The following is a 21,045-nucleotide window of genomic DNA, read 5'->3' on the forward strand; positions in this document are numbered from 1 at the left end:
GTAGAATTTCTTGGACAATGTTCCCATCATTGATGACGAAGAGATTATGTTTCTGTGAAAAACTTAAATGGATTTACCTTTTAATTCTTGATATATTTTACTTAGTTTCATTGATTATTTCCTCAAATCAAAGGTGATATTATTTATTCACACTTAAGAGAATCTGGGCATTAATTTCAGGACCATTATAGCTTTTATAATGTTATGCTTTATATATGTAACTTTATACAAAATACTCTCACCTCTAAATACTCTCTCCTATGGTAGAAATAGGGAAAACAGCATTTACAGATGAGTAAAAGGTATGAGATGAGCGTTGAGATCCTAAAATATGAACTTTCTTTACATCTTAAAGGAAATGCAAGACACATTTGACACTACACACTTATTCCCCACTGTTCTCTCAAAAAAGAATGAAGCAAATATGAATCTAAATGTAATGCTAGCATTAAAAAAGAAGAAGAAAGGGAATGTTACCTTTTCTAACTCTTTGGGTTCTTTTGTTGAGTAATATAATCCTAGGATACACTGAGCCTTCACACTAGCTTTTGGATTTCCATTGTCTGCAGCAAAAAGCCACAGTCTAAAAGAGAAAGCAAGGTGAGTTACTCCCTGTTTCAGCATTTCAGTAAAACAAAATCTTGTTTCCAGGTACAATTACCTTTCAGCTTCCTCATCTGATCGTTTAACACCTTTTCCTTCATAATAAGCTCTTCCGAGGTTGTAAGCAGCAGCAAATTTTAAGTGTCTTGCTTTGGGACATGGAGAATCAACAATTTTCTTCATATATTCCACTCCTTTTTCCTCCCACAAAGGAAAAGAACAAACAAAACCTAGTTTTTAGTTTTACCCAAACTGAGTTTTTCTCCCAATAGCACACAATGTTCGCTCTTGGACATGATGTTTGACGTCAGAGATCTCAGCCTAAGGGGTATGATTGCTTTGGATTCTTAAAGGGTAGAGATAAGATAGGAAAGAATGTTTAAAAATACATCTCTACTCAGGCATTCCCAGGAGCTCTGGGATATAAGAAATCTATTAAAAATATATAAATATATATATTTTGGTTGTCAATGGACTTTATTGTGTTTATATGCAGTGCTGAGAATGAAACCCAGTGCCTTTCACACATGCTATGCAAGCGCTGTACCACTAATCCACAACCCCAGCCCTGAAATCTTCATTTTTACAGCTTCCAGAATTGCATTAGTCTTAATATGCGTTGCATTTTCCTCTCCTCCCTCCCACTTTGTACCCCTGGTCCTGAAACAGCACTTACCAAAAGTAACTAACATTTACCAAAGTACAAGAATAGCCAGTAACTTCTTTCACATTATTTAATGAGTCTTTTTTAGTTATACATAACAGTAGAATCCATTTTGGTAAAATTATATAAGTATGGCATAAATCTTATTCATATCAGGGCCCCATTCTTGTAGGTATACATGATAGTGGGATTCACTTAGGTATTTTCATATAGATAAATAGGAAAATTATGTCAGATTCATTCCACTGTCTTTCCTATTCATATGCCCCCTTCCTTCCCTTCATTCCTCTATATCTAATCTACTGAACTTCTCTTCTTCCCCTCCCCACCTTTATTGTGGTTTAGCTTTCACATATCAGTGAAAATATTCCAATTTGGGGTTTTTTGGGATTGGCTTATTTCACTTAGCACAACAGTCTCCAGATCCATCAATTTACTCGCAAATGTCATAAAGTTGTTCGTCTTTATGGCTGTGTAATATTCTATTGCGTGTATATATACCACAATTTCCTTATCCATTCATCTGTTAAAGGGCACATAGTTTGGCTCCACAGCTTAGGTATTGTGATTTATGCTGCTATAAATATCATTGAAGTGGCTGCGTCACTGTGGAATGCTGATTTAAAATCCTTTGGATATATACTGAGGAGTGGGATGACTGGGTCAAATGGTAGTTCCATTCCTAATTTTTTGAGAACTCTCCATAATGCTTTGCAAAGTGATTGCACCAATTTGCAGTCCCTGACTTTGCAATGACTGACTTCAAGGAGCAATAAAGAAGGTCAAGACTTTAGAGTAACATATTTAAAATGCAGAAAAAATATTGTTAACTAGAAAAATAATTAGTCACAACTGAAGGCAAATTAAAGACATTTTTCAATAATCAATATTGGAGATAATTCTGAACCTGGAGACCTGTATTACAAAAAATGCCCTTTAGAGGAAGTCCAAGGTTCCACTTCCCCCAAAGAAGTGGGGAATGATGCCAGATGGCAAATCTTGATAGAAGAAATGAGCATCCAATATGGTAAATACGTAGCAAATATCAAAGAACACACACAGAGACACACTAAATACACATGTGTAGATAGTGAGATTGTTTTTCAAAAGATTTGTGACTAACCCAAAAATTATTTTTGAGGTAATAGAATTGTAGCTGAAATATTTTGAAGTTGATAGCATTATTAATATAACACACATACCACAGCAAATAACACCAAGGTTGGAGGGTGTTAAATAAAAACATTTCTCTTCAGGGTTCCTACATTTTTACCTGAAATAATCTGGCATTGATTCTATGTAAATGGTTATCAGTTAGAGATGCATATTATACTGTCTAGGGAAACTACTAAAAACAAAACAAAGCCAAAAATATACAGCTCAAAAATATATAAATCAAAATAGAATACCAAATGGTATTCAAATTGTCCCATCACTATTTTCTATAGATTTGAATTAATTACTTTATGATACACTAAATACCCATACATCTACATGGCCCTTTCTAAACTCAGTATTTTGTTACCTTTTGATCTATTTATCTATTTCTAAACAAATTTCACATTATTTTAAGTATAACAGATATATTTGGCTATTTATTAGTGTAAGTCCCCTCCCCCTCCCTTTGTTCATTCTTTAAAATTAGACTGACTATATTGTATATATCCCTTTTCATATGAAATTTAGAATCAACTTGAGATTCATAAAAATTCTTGTAATAAATTTGATTATGATTTCATTTAATACATAAAGTTGAATCTGGGTAGCAATTAGAGACAAGATGTGAAAATAGTGTCTCTGAAAAATAGAAAAACTGACAAATGATGAACAGCACTATGGCCCAATCAACCTGTATAACATGAACTACATAAATCAATGTGTCCTGATTCTTGCACTAAATTTATTCAAAGGATTTCTGCCTTATGCTAGAGAAACTGCCCAAAACTTTTTCAGATTCTGAAACCTGGGTACCACTGTCCTCAACACAATTTATCTCAGTGAAAAAATTGGCAGCATTTTCCCCTCAATCCTAGTTTCAAATTTCACTTGTAGCTTCTCCAAATGTTGGGGCCTAAATGTCATTATTATCTCTTTAGGATAATAGTGACCTTATAATGCTCCACAAAAAAGAAAACAGACATTTTAAGTCTTTCACATAAAACATACACAGTTTAACCAGACTGTGAATCAAATTATATCAAGAATAAGTTGATAAATTAATGAAAGAAGGTGAAAAATTAATTTTATCTTTGCCCCTTTTACCTTGGGAAATTGTATGCTCAAGCTAAAAATATAATCCTAGGTAAAGAGGAACTCACAGAATCTCTTTGCTCCTCTGATCTCCTTATATAATTACATTCAAGTCATTCTGATTTGGAGTTGCCATACGCAACCCATTGAACCTTCCAATTTTCTTTTTTTACTTTTTTTTAAGATGTTTATGGACCTTTATTTCCTTCATTTATTTATATATAGTGCTGAGAACTGAACCCAGCACCTCATACATGCTAGGCAAGCACTCTATCACTGAGCCACAACTCCAGCTCTGAACCTACCAATTTTCATCGTCTCTCTCTACTCCTTTGGGTTCTGACTTCCCATGTTACCCAATTTATTTTATATCCATAATTAAATTCAATACTTTTCCCCTCTTTTTATTCATAACATGGGACCACCTAGCAAATGCCCCATTTTTCTGCTGTCCTTAAGCAGCTAAATATGGTTGGAAAACCCCACAACCATAATGACACAACTTTCTTTAAATTTATAACCACAAATTTGAGAGGAGGCCCTCAACACTGGTAAGCAATGCTATGAATTTGTCTTTTCAATTATGTCTTCCACTTACCTAACCTAATGGATAAGACATTATTTGGGACCTTATCTTTTTTTAAGCTTCCTCACCCGTCTCCTGTCTCCTCCTCAGCTCATAGTTTCACTTTATTTTTTTTCTACTTTTTAGTTTCATAAAGAGCATGAAATGCTTTACAAATTTACATGTCATCCCTATTCATGGTGTTAATTTTTTTCTGTGTTGTTCAATTTTAGGACACATACAGCTGAGGTGAGCATATAGCTTTACTTTTATTTCACCAAGAAAACAGAGGATATCAAATGAAACATTAGACCTATCATCTTACCTTATTTATCAATTTTAATTCCGGATTTTGTGTATGAACTTACAAACATACTGTGCTATCTATGATGGGGGCAGGTAGGGAGAATTTCTCTTGAGTCCATGATCTCCATTAGTTACTGTACATATTACTTGTTCTACTTTATAGCAAACTTCTGTGCTTATGTCTACTTTCTTACCTCCATATAACTCCTCAACCAGTTAAGGTCCATTATGACTCCACTGAAAATGCTTTTGTCAAGGTTTCCAATGAAATTCATCTAAACATATCCAGTAGATAGTGCTCATTCTACTCTACCTCTTAGCAGAATTTGAAACAGATGATCACTCCCCCTCCATCTTGAAATATTTTCGTCATTTTGACTTTTCCAGATCACCATGCTCTTCTGACCTTCCTACATTTTCCCTGGATAATGCTTCTCCTTCTCTTTTGTAGGCTCTTTTCCTCTCACCATTAGATGATGGATGGTTCCAATCTCTGTCTTTGGCTGCCTTCCCTATCTGTGTTCACATTCATCAATCTTATGCAATCTAATACCAAAACTACCACTGCTCCACAGTTAATCCACCATTTATATCTCCACTTCTGACTGCACCACTGAATTCCTGACACTCTACTTGACATCTCCAATTTTCAAATATAAACTTTTGGGTATTTCTATCATACATCATATCTGCTCCTCACTCAGTCATCCCATTTTTATTAAAAGCCATCCCACTTTTAGTAAAAGTCCTGTCTCCTCTAAAACATGTATCCTAAATCTTCCCACTTTTCTTTATTTCCACTATCACTATCATAATTTTTTTAAAGTCATCATCTGAACTACATGGCTTCCTAACTGGAGTTCTTGCTTCCATTCTTGCATCAACTCACTCTTTACATAAAAGACAAATGATTTTTTAAAATGTAAATCATTTATTCCACTCCTCTTGAGTGACTTCACATTGCATTGAGAATATGAATCATGCCTTTGGCCACATTTTGTTAAATCTCATGAGGTCTGGACCCTGTCTCTCTAATTTGACTACATTTCAGTGATTCTGTTCTTTCTGTTTCTTGGGCCTTAGAATTAGTCATTTCTTCTGCCTGGAATGTTCTCCTAGACCTAGCTGTACATGGTTACTCCTTATTGCTCAGATTTTTCATGTCTTCAAAGTGGCTTTCTCAATCTGAGACTATAAAGATCTTCCCAATCTAAAATGCCATTTCCAGCTACTTTCATATATAAACCTGTTTTATATTCTTCATAGTTCATCTAATTATCTTTCCTCTAGGTATATCTTTGCTGAGAAAAGTACTAGGTAAATGATGGGTACTTAATAAATATTTGTGAGAATGAATGAATGGAAAAGCATCCTGGAACTATGAATGTGCAGTTCAAAGATGTGGTATAGGGAGTTGCAATAAGAAAAGATGAAATATTGGTTCCCATGATCACATGTGAGGTTAGAGTTGAATAGGAAGGTAAATCTACAAGACTACAAGACTAGGAGAAAATGGAGACTGAAGGATTGGACTAAGACCCAGAGTCTGTTTATTAACAGTGAGGAAATAAGAGACCTGGAGAGCCAAGGACTGTGGTCATGTGGTAGAATACTGGGGTTTAAATTTTTTTTATGTGGTGTAAAACAAGATTTTTCAGGGGATGATATGGTTGAGGATATGGACAGTGGGTGGATGGCTGAAATGGAGAAGAGGCAAGGGACACTGGAAATGCATTGGGCCTGTCAAGGAACTCTATGTCTAAGGTGTTAGATTGTCCATTCTCATGGACACTGAAGTCAGATCAAATGATGGAATGACATGAGGAAGAAAACTAAACAGAGTCAAAGCCTTCAGAATAATATAAGGAAGTGAGCAACAACCAGGAAATTGATAGAACTAGGAAAGCAATGGAGGGTATAAACTTAAAAGTAGGTACTTTGTGTGGGTGGAGAGATGAGACAATGGTTGAAAGTCTAATTGGAGGATATAAGTAAAATGGCAGCACCACCCTTGAAGATGGTACGTTGGAGACTAAAAGGAGAAACTTCAATGAAAGAGAGCTGCTGGTGGGACAACCAGTTGTCTGAAAAGGTCAGGAAGCAATCTGAGAAAAGGGAGACATTATTGGCCAATTGTAAGGTTTTAGAAGAGAAAGCGGCAGAAGGAGAGGGAGTTATAACAAAAAGCATCATGGTCAAGAAGCTGTGAGAAAACAGATGACCTGAGAAGTACAGTGTATATTTTGTGGTAGCCAAGTGATCCAGCTGTTACACTTGGTGGGACCAACTGAACTCAAACTTCCACGTGGAATCTGGGTGCCAAAGTCAGATACAGTCATAGATGGCTGGGCCTGAGGTTATGTGGTGAAGCCCCTGCTGGGAGCAGTCAAGCAGACATGGGAAATTTGGAGCTTGTGGGGGGGACTGGAACAGCAGTTATTGGGTTAGAAACTAAAGAAGAGTGTTGTTTTGATAATATGATCATAGAAAGCCTCTCAAAAGCTTTCGAAGATACCTGAAGGATGCAAAGGCCATGAGAGAGATGACTAAACTGCTTTGGGTGAGAAACATGAGATAAATTTGCCTATGTTTTGGTGACTCAGAGCTGCTTTGGGATTGTGGTGTGCTGATAAATAGCCAGAAATTCAATAACTTGGTTTGGCTCATCATTCACATTTCAAAAGGTTAATCAACCTGTGGAAAAGACATGATAAGTTTTCTGGAATTGAAAGGCTAAAAGCCAGATTCTGAGCCAAGGAGAACTTACCAAATAAACGTTACTTTATATGGCCTCTCTTCTTGGCAAGTCAAATACCTGGTTTCCCATGGAAACCTCCCAATTTATGCTCCTTTATTTTTACCTTTTGACATGAAACACGGGACATGATTGATATTTTGGAAAGATGGCCTTGGTGGCAGTATGAATGATGAATTTGGTACATGGGCAGAAGTAGGGGATGAGCTTTTGTTATAAATCAGGTAAGGGGTATTGTGGGTCTGAACTGAAAAAAAAATGAGAATAAAAGGCTGGGGACAAATTTAAAAGATATTCAAAAGACAATGAAGAAAAAAGCAGAGGCGATTACTGACACTCTAAATTACTTATGATTGAAGTTCTTTGATTTTGATAATCTATGAAACTGTAGCGGTGGGAGGAAATTGGATACATTTCATTTAAATCTAAAGGAATGGAGTTTTCACACACAATTTGTGTGTGTATGTGTGTGTGTGTGTGTTGGGGGGAGAGTGATGCTATGATTTTCTTTGCATTCAAACACAAAATGTTCAATTTTGGTGCCTCAACCACAGTGTTAAAAAGTCATTTAAGAAAGTTTATTGTCTGGATCCTACATAGTTTACATAATTTATCCATCATTTACTGAAAATCACCTATCACATTAAGAAGTTGAAATAATTTAATTTTAATCAATTCATTTATTATTTTAATTTAAAATATTTTGTTGACTTTTAGCACATTTTGTGTAGTTTGATGCTATGATGTTTGGCACACATAGGCTTTGTCCTTTTATGTTTTTCATATTGACTATGGCTAAAGTTATCATTATATACCTATTTTTTCCATTAAGTTTCAATGAGTGTTTCTATGCATACTTCTTTGGAATATCTTCAGTTAACCATTTGAAAATGTTTTCTGTATTATTTGCTTTAAGTAAAGCAAATGTGTACTTTTTTTACTAGGGAAATTTATGCAAATCTTTTGAGCATTCATTATTTCTTTGGAAAATTTAAATTATTGATTTTTGTTTTTGTAAATTCTCTCTGGTTAGAGAATATGTATATTTTGAAGGTTTCCAAAGAAGATGGTTTTAAATATAATCCTACCATTCTTATCATTTCCTAAGCACTTATTTCTAAGTTTTATGCTAAATAATCCCATAGCTCACGTGATGGGTTAGCCTTGATAGTATTCAAATGTAAATAGAAGACCACTGAATTAGAAAGCACAAATAACTATAAAACAAATACCTCAAAACAATTTTCAATTCTAGAAAGAGACACGGGTAGTTTCACGAAACTGTGTTTAGGTAATGAACACAGTACAGCACCAGATAACCTCATGAAGAAATAACTACATCCCTCAAACTTTTTTCTGTGTCCTCCTTTACTTTTCTATTTCCAAATTAATTCTGGAAGTCAATTGACTAATCTTTCATTATAGCAAAACTGATAAATACTAAAGAAGAAAGTGACATAGCCATAGAGTACATCTCTGAAATGTCTTGAGACTTTGTGTGATATTTTTTAAAAAGCACATTGGTTTGTTTTTTCAATACTGGAGATGGAACCCAGGGTTACTCTACCACTTAACTACATTCCCAGTCCCTTTTATTTTTTATTTTGAGCTGTTCTCACTAAGTGTCCAGGCTGACCTCAACCTTGCAATCTTCCTGCTTCAGTCTCCCAGGTTGCTACATTATATGTTTTGCAATTGTACCCTGCCTTTTATGCTTTTCTTACCAGGAAGTTTCAGTTTGTGTCAACTGTTCTATGAAAACTTCCTGACAACCTTTGAGCCTAGTGAGTATCTATCTCAGTTCAGGACACCCAACTGCACCAGGTTATCAAAGCCTTTTACACTCATCTTTGACTCTCCAGCACCTAGTATTGTTTATGACATCATTCCAAATGTTTGTGGAATCACAAATAATTAAATAATATATCAATCCAACTAATCTAGTGCAAAAAGGCCACAAAAGTGAGGGTGAGTACCTACCTCAAGGATTGCACAGTAGGTGCTCCCAGTAAAAAAAGAGAAAAAAAAAAGAAATTGATTTTCTAGCCATATTTGTGTCCTTCAAGAGCAATTTCAAGGATGACAATAGTCACTATGAATGGTACTAGTTCACAGATTCCACTGCTTAAATATTAGGATTTGTGTACATTTCAAGTAATATGTTTTTAGATGAATTAGATGTGGAATCAGAGACAGGGAGATGCATATTAAACATATACAAAGAGGCAATTGGCTATATGATCTCACAATGAAGTTCTGGTAAGTTGTTTTCATAAAATAATAAGTGTTCATGTTAATATAGAATATGAGTGATTTTATTTTTGCCTATTTTTTAAATTTTTATAAATGGTCATGTAGTTTTGGAATTTTTTTAAATAAAGGAAATCATTTTAAAAAGAAATGTTATTGAAAGCAAATGATAGAAAGAAATATTATTGAATCAGAAATTCTAATTGACCCTTAGTGACTCAACTTGTATAATTAAAAAAGTCCCTGGCAAACTGATAATATAATTGCTCAGCCAAAAAAAAGTATCTGAATTTCCCCAGTATTGTTTCTGACCTGGTATCTCAAAATTTAGAGCAACAGACAACTGTCTTTACTATCAATACAGTACATAAAATTCTATTTTTATCTAAGGTCACTAGATTCGAAGAAAATATCTATAATAATTTTAGGAAATATTTTAACATGTTCAAGAGTCCACTGTTTCAATATAAGAAAGTCCATTCTTTTTGATAGTTGAACCTGGTTACATAAGCATCTGGAAGGATTTTGAAGAACTGATAACCTGAGGTTACAGTTGAGGAGGAGAAAGACAAAAGTAATTTTTTGACATAAATGTAAAAATAATATCATTAATCTTTAAAATATTTTTGCACAAAGTTATGTCTTATTTTTTGCTGCTCTTATACTGTAAAAGAAATGAAGATTATGGAATTAGATATTAAATGGAATTAGATATTAAAATGAAAAATGGAGATTTATTAATTAAGACATAATTTAATTGTACAAAATAATCCATTGACAATGAAATCTTAAACTCTGTAAACAAAACAATAACTTACAGCATTTGCAGCGATCCCCAGCCCATCATAATACATTACTCCCAGCTGGTAAGTTGCTTGGTGATCTTTCTCCTTGATTTCTTCAAACTGTTCTAATGCTTCTTCATACCAACCCTAAACCCCCCAGAAAATATTTAATTATTTTTATGATGATCTTAAAGTAATCCCAAACAGAGGCGCACCATGAGTTTATTTGTGCCCGAGGATACACAGTATTAAGTGGATACACAGTAATAAGTGATACAGCTATATTGGAACCCAGGGCCAAAGCTGAGAGGTCACACTGTTAGCCACTGTGCTGTCAGTTCAGACTGACAAGTGCAAGAGTCTTCAATAAATATTTGTTTCCAGAATAAATGAAGATGCCATTAAAAGGTTAGAGAGAAAGTGGGATGTGGGTGAACAACTGCCCAAATATTCAATGGATCATGAGGGATTGGAGATGTTCCCTTTTCAAGTCTAACTTGGGATTTGATGAAGAATTGAGGCTATTTTACTGAAGTTGGGATGGTTAGTTTGCATAGTTTTCTTAGGTTCACCTCCCAGGATATTCTAGCATAATGTGAGTAAAAAAGGGAAATTGCCTCTTCACACTATAAAGCCACTTTTAAGAACTAGAGAAGAATCAGGGCCTTCAATTGTTATTAGTATGAACGTATCTTATAAATGATATTAAATATTTTGAGCAAAAATGTGTAAACTCAATTTTTAATTTTTAATGTGGAAATGGATTTTTATATCAAAAATCTGTCTGATAAATGACATTATTAAAATGATTTCTCTGAAAAAAGATCAAAGATCTCCTTAAGCTGGTAGTAGTGTATCATACTTAAAGCCACAACCATAATTCAGATAATTTGACAGAATTTCTTGGTATAACAACATAAGGAACTCTACATGAAAATTTGCTCGGAGAATCTAACAACAGAATTATAGGGAACGAAAACAAATTTTTTTAAAATGATACCTCTTCAAAATATAGTTGACCCCGTAGGAAATATGCCAGAGCATCTCCTCTTCTTATTCTCTCCTTCAAGAGCTGCAATGCTTTATCCACCAAATTAGAATGGTTGTAATGATCTGATTTTAGAAAGTAAAAATTCTATTAATCATACAATGTGAATGTTCTCTCTCAAAAATTATATCAATTCATCTGGCACTGTTAATACTAATATTAGTTTCTTTCCTAGTTCTTGTTCCTCAATCTGGCCTTCTTAGCTCAAGGAAAAAGTAACACTTGAAAAACAAAACAACAACAACCAAAAAAACCCACCATTACCACAGTACCTCACACTTTACCTGGTCTAATCAAGAAATACTCATTGATTTTTCAGACTAACCCTGGTCACTACTGGATCAGAGTTCGAAAATGTAGTTTTTTTTTTTTTTTAAAGAGAGAGTGAGAAAGTATTGAGAGAGAGAGTGAGAATTCTTTAATATTTATTTTTTAGTTTTCGGTGGACACAACGTCTTTGTTTGTATGTGGTGCTGAGGATCGAACCCCGGCTGCACGCATGCCAGGCGAGCACGCAACCACTTGAGCCACATCCCCAGCCCCTCGAAAATGTAGTTTGTATGCACACCTTGAGTTTTCTTTGGGCAAAGCTGTCTTGCAGGTGAGTTAAATTCTTAACTCTGAGCTGTAATCAGAACTATTCTCATCAAATAAGATGATCACCCCAAATTAAATTTTTGAAAATCTAAAGGAAACCAAATGGGTAGTTTTAAATGCCCCTTTCAAGTAAAGCATATTGTTGTTCTCTTTGATAGAAGTGATATTTGGCTTCTGTTTCCTCAAAGCCTATTATTACGTTCTCAGGGTAAAATAAGAATCAGGACCAAACTGTGTGATTCTTCCACTGATAATCTGCTACCAAATTAAGTAGTTAATTTCACAGATTCTTGCAGGAAACCTAGAAAGGGCTGTAAAGTTAACCACTTCCTTGAAATCACTAAGATACATTCCTTGTCTTGTTTATGCTATTGTACATAATGAAATTCCAATAAAAAATATTTTCTAAAGGAAGATTAAATATCCAGATTTGTACCAGTCTTTTCCTTTCTCCATTGGAAGAATTGTGGGTGATTAGCAGCATACTGAGATATAGATGTATAAAAGGGGTTCTTGGGCAAATTTTCACTGGTCAACTTCATCCTGTTTCCACAATGTGTATCCTGTAAACAAGATTAAAAAACAAGATGGCAGAAAATTCTGTCTCTGGAAAAGTGCAAATAGAGATTACATTCCCAGTAAGCACCCATTATAAAAGGTATCCTCCCCTCATTGCCTATCGACAGGACAGTAAGCCACCAGCTCCAAGATGTGAACATTCTTTCCTGGAAAACAGGACACTCCACAGCTACAAGCCTTAGCTACTCTCCATGCCTTTTTACACCATATGGGATTAATGATGAAACCTGTTTGCGAGTCCTGTCTGGCTATGAGTTCACACATTGCAGTGAGTCATGGCACCCACCACAACTGCTGCCACTTAATAGAAATTGGTGACACTGTCCATAGAAATAGCTCCTGTGTGCTGGTAACTTCCTGCAGCCTTGTAACTGAAGCTCATCAAAGTAATCTATGTCAAGTGAAATCATTTGTCCACTTTACCTGGGAATACCCTTTATTTTAGCTGTGTTGTTCAGTTTTGTCTTCCCATCTGTATTGGATTGCCATGTTATAAGACATATCACAGTTGAATGGTCAATCAGAGCCTTCATATAAAATGTAGAGGCCACCTCATTTGGGATGAAGGAGTCCAGGTTGGCCTATGCTGAAGGTAGTGAGACAGCAAACTCAATTGTTCCTGTGCTTTTTTGTTTACTCCTTGACATTCTACTGCTACAGCTTAGTTTCACCAATCAGGAACAGGCTTCCAGTCAAGGTTCCTGGTTGGTAGATAGGAGAACTAACTACTCAAGAGAGCCTCAGTGTGATTGGAAGGATGCATTTATATAATTACAGGATGCTATTTTTAGAAAATAATTTACTTCATTAAATAAGAATGAAATGCAGGATATGTTATTAGCAAAAAAATTCACTGAACTATCTTTGTAAGTTTGGAAGAGCAAATTTAAGAATTGATGTCTTCATCTGTAGTTTGGACTAATTATATAAGTTGCTTGAACTATGGGATTTTATATATTCCTTTCTAAATATATAAAATTATTTGATTATGTGATTCACAAAATCTGTGGTTGCATTAAAGAATATAATGGTGAAGCAATATTAGATAAGGTATTTAGAAGAACAACAATTCAAGTAGGATGTTTCAGATAGTATATAGTATCACTCAGAAACTGTAGGTAGAAGTTTTTATTTTCACTGAAGATATTAACCCAGAATGCTATTATAGCCAAAACAAACAAACAAACAAACTTACTTGTCACATTCAGTAAGGGCATCAGAAATGTAGCAAATCAGAAAACAATACCTTACATTGTTTGAACTCATATTGTCCTCTGGGGTTGTAAGGCTGCACATGTTTCTTTTGCTTAGTCTTATTTTTGCTGTAGCTTAAAAGAAGTGTTGGAGAGGGTCTGGAATATAAAAAAAGATTTATTGAGTTTTTACTAAATATCAGATATTGTTATTTGTTCTAAGTGCTTTGAAGGCACTCACTCTACAAAATTTTATGAAACAGGGACTATTATGAGATCTATTGGACACATGAAGAAAATAAGGCGTGGTGAGGATGTTAAATCACCCAATGTCGCAGGGGCTAGTAAGTGAGACAGGTGGGATGCCCTTGCACCAGTGTTTTTTCTTTATTATTTTATCTCTTAAAAAAAAAAAAAAGCAAAACATGGGACTTTTTTTTTTTAACTGGAAGGACTCTTGTAAAAGAATATCCTGAAATTTAGTACTTTCTATTATCAGAAAATGAGAATGAAGAGAACACTGGAAAAAAGTGAGAGCACATGTTTATTTCTGCCAAATCTTGGGATCAGTTAAAAAAAAATCATCATTTGAAGCTTGACAACTCTTCAAATATGTTGTAAATTTAGAAAATTCTATATTACAAACTGTATACATTAAGTGATAGCATAGAATCTGAAAGAAATCTATGATTGTAACAGGAAGAGCTGGTGTAGGAAATACTGATGGTGCCCTTCTCAGATCCTCTTTGTGAGTTAGTGACCCTATCCCCATCTGCTGTGAAGGTTAACTGAAAACAACTTAGAGCTGTTTCCTTTCTGTAGCTTTCTCCCTGATAAAGTCTGTTCCTAGTGAAACATGAGTCCCCTCAGTTGGAACACTTTGCTCCTTCTATCTTGCAGACAGAGCACTTAAAAGTTCATCCCCCCATTAAAAGAGGCAATCTGTTTCAAGCATCCTTGCACATTCTTTCTGGGTGTTATGGTTTGGATCTGCAATGTACCCTCAAAGCTTCTTCCCCAGTCCAACAGTGTTCAGAGGAAGGTCTTTTGGGAGGTGATTATCATGAGGGCTCTCTCTGACCTACTGAGTGGATTAATCCATTTATGGATTCATAGCTTAATAGTTTTTGGAAGGAAGGGCTTTGTTATAAAAGCACAGTCTCTCTCTTTGCTTTCTGGCTACCATGAGATGAACAGCTGTTGTGTCACATGCTTCCTGCTATGATGTATCTATTGCCTTGTCACAGGCCCACAAGGATGGGGCCAAGTGACCAAGGACTAAAACATATGAGCCAAATAAACCTTTTCTCCTTTAAGTTGATTTCTCTCAGGCGTTTTATCACAGAAACAGAAATCTGACTTATAAAACTGGGTGTTTCATGAAAGCGAGGCACTGTGTGTTCTTTATATGAACCATTCTCAGGATTATGTTTGCAGTAAGGGATGTTGCAGGATAAGGTCATATCCCCTGAAAGAGCAGGCTTGCTTTTCTAAAAAGCAGGGAATCCCTCAAGCTCAGTGCTCCCCTCTTATGAAGCAGTCGACTGGGTGTGTAGGCATCCATCATGGGACCCGTGAATTCCCTCTGTGGGAATGGAAGGGCATGGGAACTGGCTCAAATATGCTGACACTCTGACTACGGCTTTGGCCAGGAGTGAGAAATCACTTATCTCTGACCCAGGCATCTTGTGTCTTTGTCAGTATTCATAAAACAGGCTAGTAGTTTTCATGTAATTTTGAAAGCATAATCTATACATATATGATGGAAAATTAGAAAAAAATAAAAATACTAGCTACCTGAATTCAAAAGACAATTTTGGAACAGGCTTTTTTTTTTTTTCCTTTCTGTCTAGGCCTATTTGTTTATTTAATATAAAAATACTTGGTCTCATGCTTTTCCTCTTGTGTGCAGCAAATTTACATCATTCCCTGAAATGAGAGAGAGAGAAAAAAAAAGTATGCAGAAAGGCAGGTCACTTCCCCCACCCCCCACCCCCCTGTAGTACTAGAGATTAAACCTGGGACACTCTACCACTGAAACTTGTGTCATTTTCCCTCAACCTTCCAAGTCACTGGGATTACAGACATGTGCCACTGTGCCTGGCTTAATGGGATATCTTTCACAACTATATAAATTGTGGTAAGCACCTGAGGAGAGAGCCTAGTCGATTTTTGTTGCTTTTCTCTGATGTACCTTGCATTCTTGTAAGCAAATAAGATAGGCTACGAAATACTGATATATTCAAAATCTGAATGCTAATTGCATAGGAGACATACCTCACCCATCCTGTTCCCAATGTGTGGTAACCTTTCTCAGCTAGGTCCTTTCCTGACAGAATAACACTCAACACAAGGTAAATGAATATGATTCTGGATTTATAGAAGACTGTGTGCAGAAGAGTTGTTGCATGGTAGTTATAAATATAAGCTTGGAGAATTTTCCTCCCAAATTCTTTTATATGTAATAATTGCTCATCCCTCTCAAAGTGTAGCAAAAGTTCAGGGAAAAAGGGACAAAAATCTATTAACGGAAATTTAAATTGACCCATAGTCCTAATGACCATGAGAACCACCCCAAACTGGAAAACTGGATTAATCTTTTATAAAACGATCATGAGCAGACGCACAAGGTTGCTCATGTTCCTCATGTCCTCATGCAGCTTACAAGTAACAGATAATAGCATCATATACTGTGAAGCCCTGTTGTCTTTAGTCTTATCTTCCAGGGAAGTTTGTCTAACAAAAGACACAGGTTTTAATTTTAGAGCAAGAAAGAGTGAAAGGTATGTTCTGAGAGGAAAAAGTTATATTCTGCTTGAAATCAGGGTAGAAACAGAGATTCCTGGTATCACCATTATTATGCTGTAATATTTTAAAAGTTCAAGTCAGAGATTAAGTGAGAAACAAAAGGATATGTACACAAAAAGATAAAAACAAAATCTTTCTTGTAGATGATTATAACTTTGAGGATCCAAAAGAATAGGCTTTAAAGCACTTATTAGTTCAGAAAAGTGGCAAAATTAAAAAAAAATGCTCAAAGATAAAAAGGTGTATCTTCAATAGGCAAGGAGTATTCATTTATAATGAAAACCTAAACATAAAATATGCAGAAATAATCTCAGAATTGTCTGTTACATATATGAAGAAAACTAAAAACATCTTTAAAAGAATGAATAAATAATCCAGATGTCAGTCAGAGGCTGTGGGAGACTAACCTTGCACATGACTGAGTCACACTCCCCGGTTGGGTGCTGAGGCTCTCAGTCACAGAAATGTGGCAGAGATTTCCCCACCCTTCTTGGGTTCAAGAGTCGTGTCTCGTGCATGGGTGTGTCTTGCTACAGCCCCATGGGTGAAGCTATGCTCACCTGTTCCTTTGTAAACCCTTTGCCCTGTTTAGGATAGAATCTTCCATGGAAGTGCCTTGTGTGTGACCCCTTCTCTTACTGTGCCCTTGGGTGTGGCCTACCCAGGTGTCAGTCAACCTGCTGACAGTGGACAACATGAAGATAGACTCAGCCCCCTGAAACCTGACCCCTTGCCTCATTTGAATAGCTTCTCCTCAATAAAAGGGGTCAACATGTTCTCTCCCTCTCTCTTTTCCTTCGGACCCTTAAGGTCAGAGGAGCTGTCACAGCGACCCCAATGAAAAAGATATTTGTGTCTCTTGTGTGGCTATTTTGTGCAGCCCAGTTAGCCCAGTTCAACTGGAGTAACCCCCTGAGCCTTTTAGTCGAGAACAGAAACTCTCAGCAAGAGGCCCAGAAAGTTGTACAATGAGAGGACAGAGAATAGCCTGGGTCTTATCCTATCCCGTGCTTTTGGGGGCCACATCCTAGGAGGGCTGCCACTTGGTAGATGTATCCCAACCATGTCTGTGCTTTGGAAAGCTATCTTTGCATGAGCTGGATCTACACTGGTTCCAGCAAATCCCTTTGGATATAGGAGACAGATGTATCCCTCCATGAACCCTGGGCCTTAGAGACTGCATTCTCTAGCAGTACAAGGGGCTCTTAGAAATATAGGGGTCAGTACAAATGCAGTTGTTGTGAATTTACTAATATGATTGCTAGTGATCAAGAACTCAGGTATCAGTATTATGAGGGACAATGAGCTGAGGAGAGAGTGGATGCTCTAGAACCATGAGCCTAAATTATGCTTATTACTACATAAAATTAAAGAAGAGATTCAGAGATCATAAATATAATTACATCTAAACAATTATATTGAGTTATGGAATTATGTACAGGAATCTAAAACTATATCTGAAGCTTTGGGGAAAGATGTTTTACAATCCAGAAATGTTTGTGGTTCATGTTTATCGTATTACAATTCACAACATCCAAATTATGGAACCAGCTTAGGTGCCATTCAACAGATAAATGGATAAAGAAAATGTGGTATATGTACACAATGGAGTTTATTCAACCATAAAGAATGAAAAGTGGGAATTGGGGACATATGTAGTATGTAGCAACCCTCTCCCCAACCCAGCTTCAATCCCCAGTACCAAAAAAAAAAAAAAAGAAATTATACCATTAGCAGGAAAATGGGTGGATTAAGAATTAAGAAGATTGTTAAGCAAAAATAAGTCGAACTCGGAAAGTCAAGAGTCATATGTTTTCTCTCATATGTGGAAGCTAGAGAGAAAAAAGCTAAAAAAAAAAAAAAAAAAGGTGGTGGAGGGAATCTCATGAAAACAGATGGGAGACCCATAAAATAGAGGAAGGGGACCAGGGGGAGGGAGGATAAGAAGGAAGGGGGAGGTGCTGGGGAATGAAGTTGACCAAATTATATTGTATTGTGTGCATGTACAAATAGGTAAGAACAAATTCCACTATTATGTATGATTAAAATAAAACAATAAAAAAAGCTTTAAAAAGATATGTTGGATTTTGGAGACATCATACAATAAATATTCAGTATATTACATATGTATACAGTATTGTAGCACACCATTGGTATGATCTAGCATAGCACCCTTTCACCATAATCATTACTATTTTTGCAGTAAAAATGTAATGTTGTTCGTACAAAGTAGAAAAAAACAGTCTCACATAAGTGCTGCCATAAGAATTATAAAAAGTACTTTCAGGGGCTGGGGCTGGGGCTCAGCGGCAGAGCACTCACCTAACACTTGTGAGGTCCTGGGTTCAATCCTCAGTGCCACAAAGAAATAAAATAAAGGTATTGTGTCCAACTACAACTAAAAAAATAAAATATTTTTTTAAAAAGTACTTTCAGTTTCAGTCTTTTATGTATTTTAGAATCACAGATTTGAGATTGTGAACCCATTAATTTCTCTTATCTGTTTCTCAAATTTTCTCTAACAATAATGTGATGAGGTCACAAATTTACTCATAGCCCCACAGTTGTCAAAGAAAAGGTAATCCAGCTTCATCTACAATGGCTATAGTCTTCCCCATCATTCCCCACCCCAACACATGCACACTGAAATTGAAACAACTTAAATTTGTTAATTAAGAATATCTCTTTTTCTCTTCATTGAAATAATTTCAAAATTCTCTTTCACATTTAGTCTTCTCTGGTGTGCAGAATGATGAGAGCCCACTGTCTCCTCCTGGCTGTAGGAGTCGATCCCCATGGACCTGGGGTCCTTGCTGCTCTCTGCTAAGAACAGCGGGGAAGATTTGTGCCCTGGGCTGGCTGCTTTCTCAGCAACCACTTAGGGGACAACTCTTCTCTGAAGTCCTTTTGACAGTGATGAGCTGACATCCACCACTCAGGCCCATGGTCTGTAAACTTTATCTCCAGTCTGAGGGCCTCACTTCTTTACTTGATCCAAATCTTTGCTAGGCTACTGATGCTCTTACCAATTTAGTCTGCCCCTGGGGCTCTCATGTGCCCCACACAATCCATGGAAATCCAGGAGCACTGCCTTCAACCCATCTGTCTGCTTCCTGCTTGCAACATCCATGTCATAACTGTTCCGTGGGCAGTGTAGCATGAGTGAAAGCTAATGTTTTTTTTTTTTTTTTCCCCTTATCAACATTAGAACTAAAGAAACTAGCTGCTAGCCCTGGACTTACCCTGCCTAACTGGATGTCTCTAAGGTTCTCACCCAGTTCAGGTTCTGAGGTAGAGGTGGAATAACCACTTCTGGAATATGACTTCCTCACTCTCCCACTGTTACTCCTTCTTCCCACTGTCCCTAGAACTAGAAAAGGCGGTGTGATAGACCATAACTAGAAAAGCAATGTGTAGACCCCAGATAGGCCAGACACTGGGAAAGCATTTGTGGTATGTTAATATCCCTTTTCCTTGTGGCACCATATGAAACCCAGATGGCAGAGTAGTTACATAATGTATGAGTTAGTGCTTAAGAAGTTAATTCTTCCAAATTGGTAGGAGATAAAAGTTTGAGGTACAAGAAGCTCAGTGCTCCTCTGATCTGGGTGAGACCAAGATACATTGGTTTTGTGGGAGACAAGGCAGTCATGTCTGCTTTACTAGCAAAATCTCATCCTTTAATATTTATTAAGCTTTTGATATCACCATAAGAATATGGTCTAGGAGTCTTATTTCTGCCTACCTACTAACTTAAGGAGATCTTTGCTGTAGACTGTATATCTTTTTACTAGCCCTATCCATCTACTATGTATCCATCTATCTACCTGCCTACCTATGTTGCTAGCTTGGACTTCTAGTAACTTAGGTTCGATAAGATGGTCTTGGAGTTTTTTACATTCCTCTCCAGTATAGCAAGACTGAAGCCTGATTATCATAGTTGGAATGTATCACAAATGGAAGGAAAGAAATTCTGTGATCAGAGTGGCTTCCTGATGAGATAAAAGAATTTAGAATATGTCTCTCAGTAAACTTGGCTGTCAAATCTTTTTTTTCTTGCCATAATATTCTATTTCAATATCAGAATTTAAATAAAAACTTCTTCTTTTTACATTTTTTGCTATAAAAATGCTAATCCTCCAACTACACTCAAGAAAAATAAGGGAAATAAATGTATAGGATTGGTCAGGGATTATGGACAAATGTAAAAGAAATAAACCACATAAATATTAAAAAATATTTCTCATTATAGGGTGATGCAAGCTTGTAGCTTCAGTGACTTGGGAGGCCAGACTGAGCAACTTACTGAGATCCTCTCTCAAAATAAAATTAAAAAACGGTTCATTTTTTTTAATTAACTCAGACTATGATGTAATTAAAAAACATTTGGGTATGTGTAGGTTGGTGGTAAGCACCCCGGGTTCAATCCTCAGTATCAGTGAGAAAAAAAATTCATCACAAAAACATTAATTTGTTAACTGCCTTCTATCTGTCAGGCACTGTATCCTTATTTTATTCTGACTTTGAAGCTTTTAAAATCCTTTCTTAAAAAGGAAAGTTTCTTATCTAAGCTTTCATTGCTAGGCAGTGATGGAACTAAGATTTGAATCTAATTCTGCATCTTTAAAAATCATAGTCACTG

General features: G+C 36.1%; 2 protein-coding genes across 5 annotated transcripts in view; both read right to left on the reverse strand.

The window, feature by feature from the left end:
• Positions 1-21,045, reverse strand: part of Lrp2bp (LRP2 binding protein) — a 32,347-nt gene that overhangs the window by 6,049 nt on the left and 5,253 nt on the right. Inside the window, exons 2-9 of one of the 3 annotated variants that reach the window (XM_058571217.1) lie at positions 18,726-18,801; positions 15,393-15,524; positions 13,649-13,754; positions 12,260-12,386; positions 11,179-11,291; positions 10,212-10,325; positions 662-804; positions 478-583 (exon numbers count right to left, since the gene is read on the reverse strand). In XM_058571217.1, the coding sequence (XP_058427200.1) occupies positions 478-583; positions 662-804; positions 10,212-10,325; positions 11,179-11,291; positions 12,260-12,386; positions 13,649-13,754; positions 15,393-15,487 (804 nt within the window). In that variant the 5' untranslated portion in view covers positions 15,488-15,524; positions 18,726-18,801. Of the gene's footprint in view, positions 1-477; positions 584-661; positions 805-10,211; positions 10,326-11,178; positions 11,292-12,259; positions 12,387-13,648; positions 13,758-15,392; positions 15,525-18,725; positions 18,802-21,045 lie in introns of those variants that run through there. The other 2 variants (XM_046419102.2, XM_046419103.2) reach the window with 2 other exon arrangements.
• LOC124075592 (ufm1-specific protease 2) overlaps positions 13,516-21,045 on the reverse strand; it is a 29,086-nt gene continuing 21,556 nt past the window's right edge. Inside the window, exons 12-13 of one of the 2 annotated variants that reach the window (XR_009224408.1) lie at positions 18,726-18,801; positions 15,398-15,524 (exon numbers count right to left, since the gene is read on the reverse strand). Coding sequence is in view for 1 of the 2 variants with exons in the window: in XM_046419099.2 (XP_046275055.1) it covers positions 13,716-13,754 (39 nt within the window). In the remaining variant the exon portion in view is untranslated. Of the gene's footprint in view, positions 13,755-15,397; positions 15,525-18,725; positions 18,802-21,045 lie in introns of those variants that run through there. The other variant, XM_046419099.2, reaches the window with a different exon arrangement.

Source organism: Marmota monax, unplaced genomic scaffold (genome assembly GCF_021218885.2).
Source record: "Marmota monax isolate L192 unplaced genomic scaffold, Marmota_monax_Labrador192_F-V1.1 WCK01_AAM20220418_F8-fsc00892, whole genome shotgun sequence".
NCBI lineage: Eukaryota > Metazoa > Chordata > Mammalia > Rodentia > Sciuridae > Marmota > Marmota monax.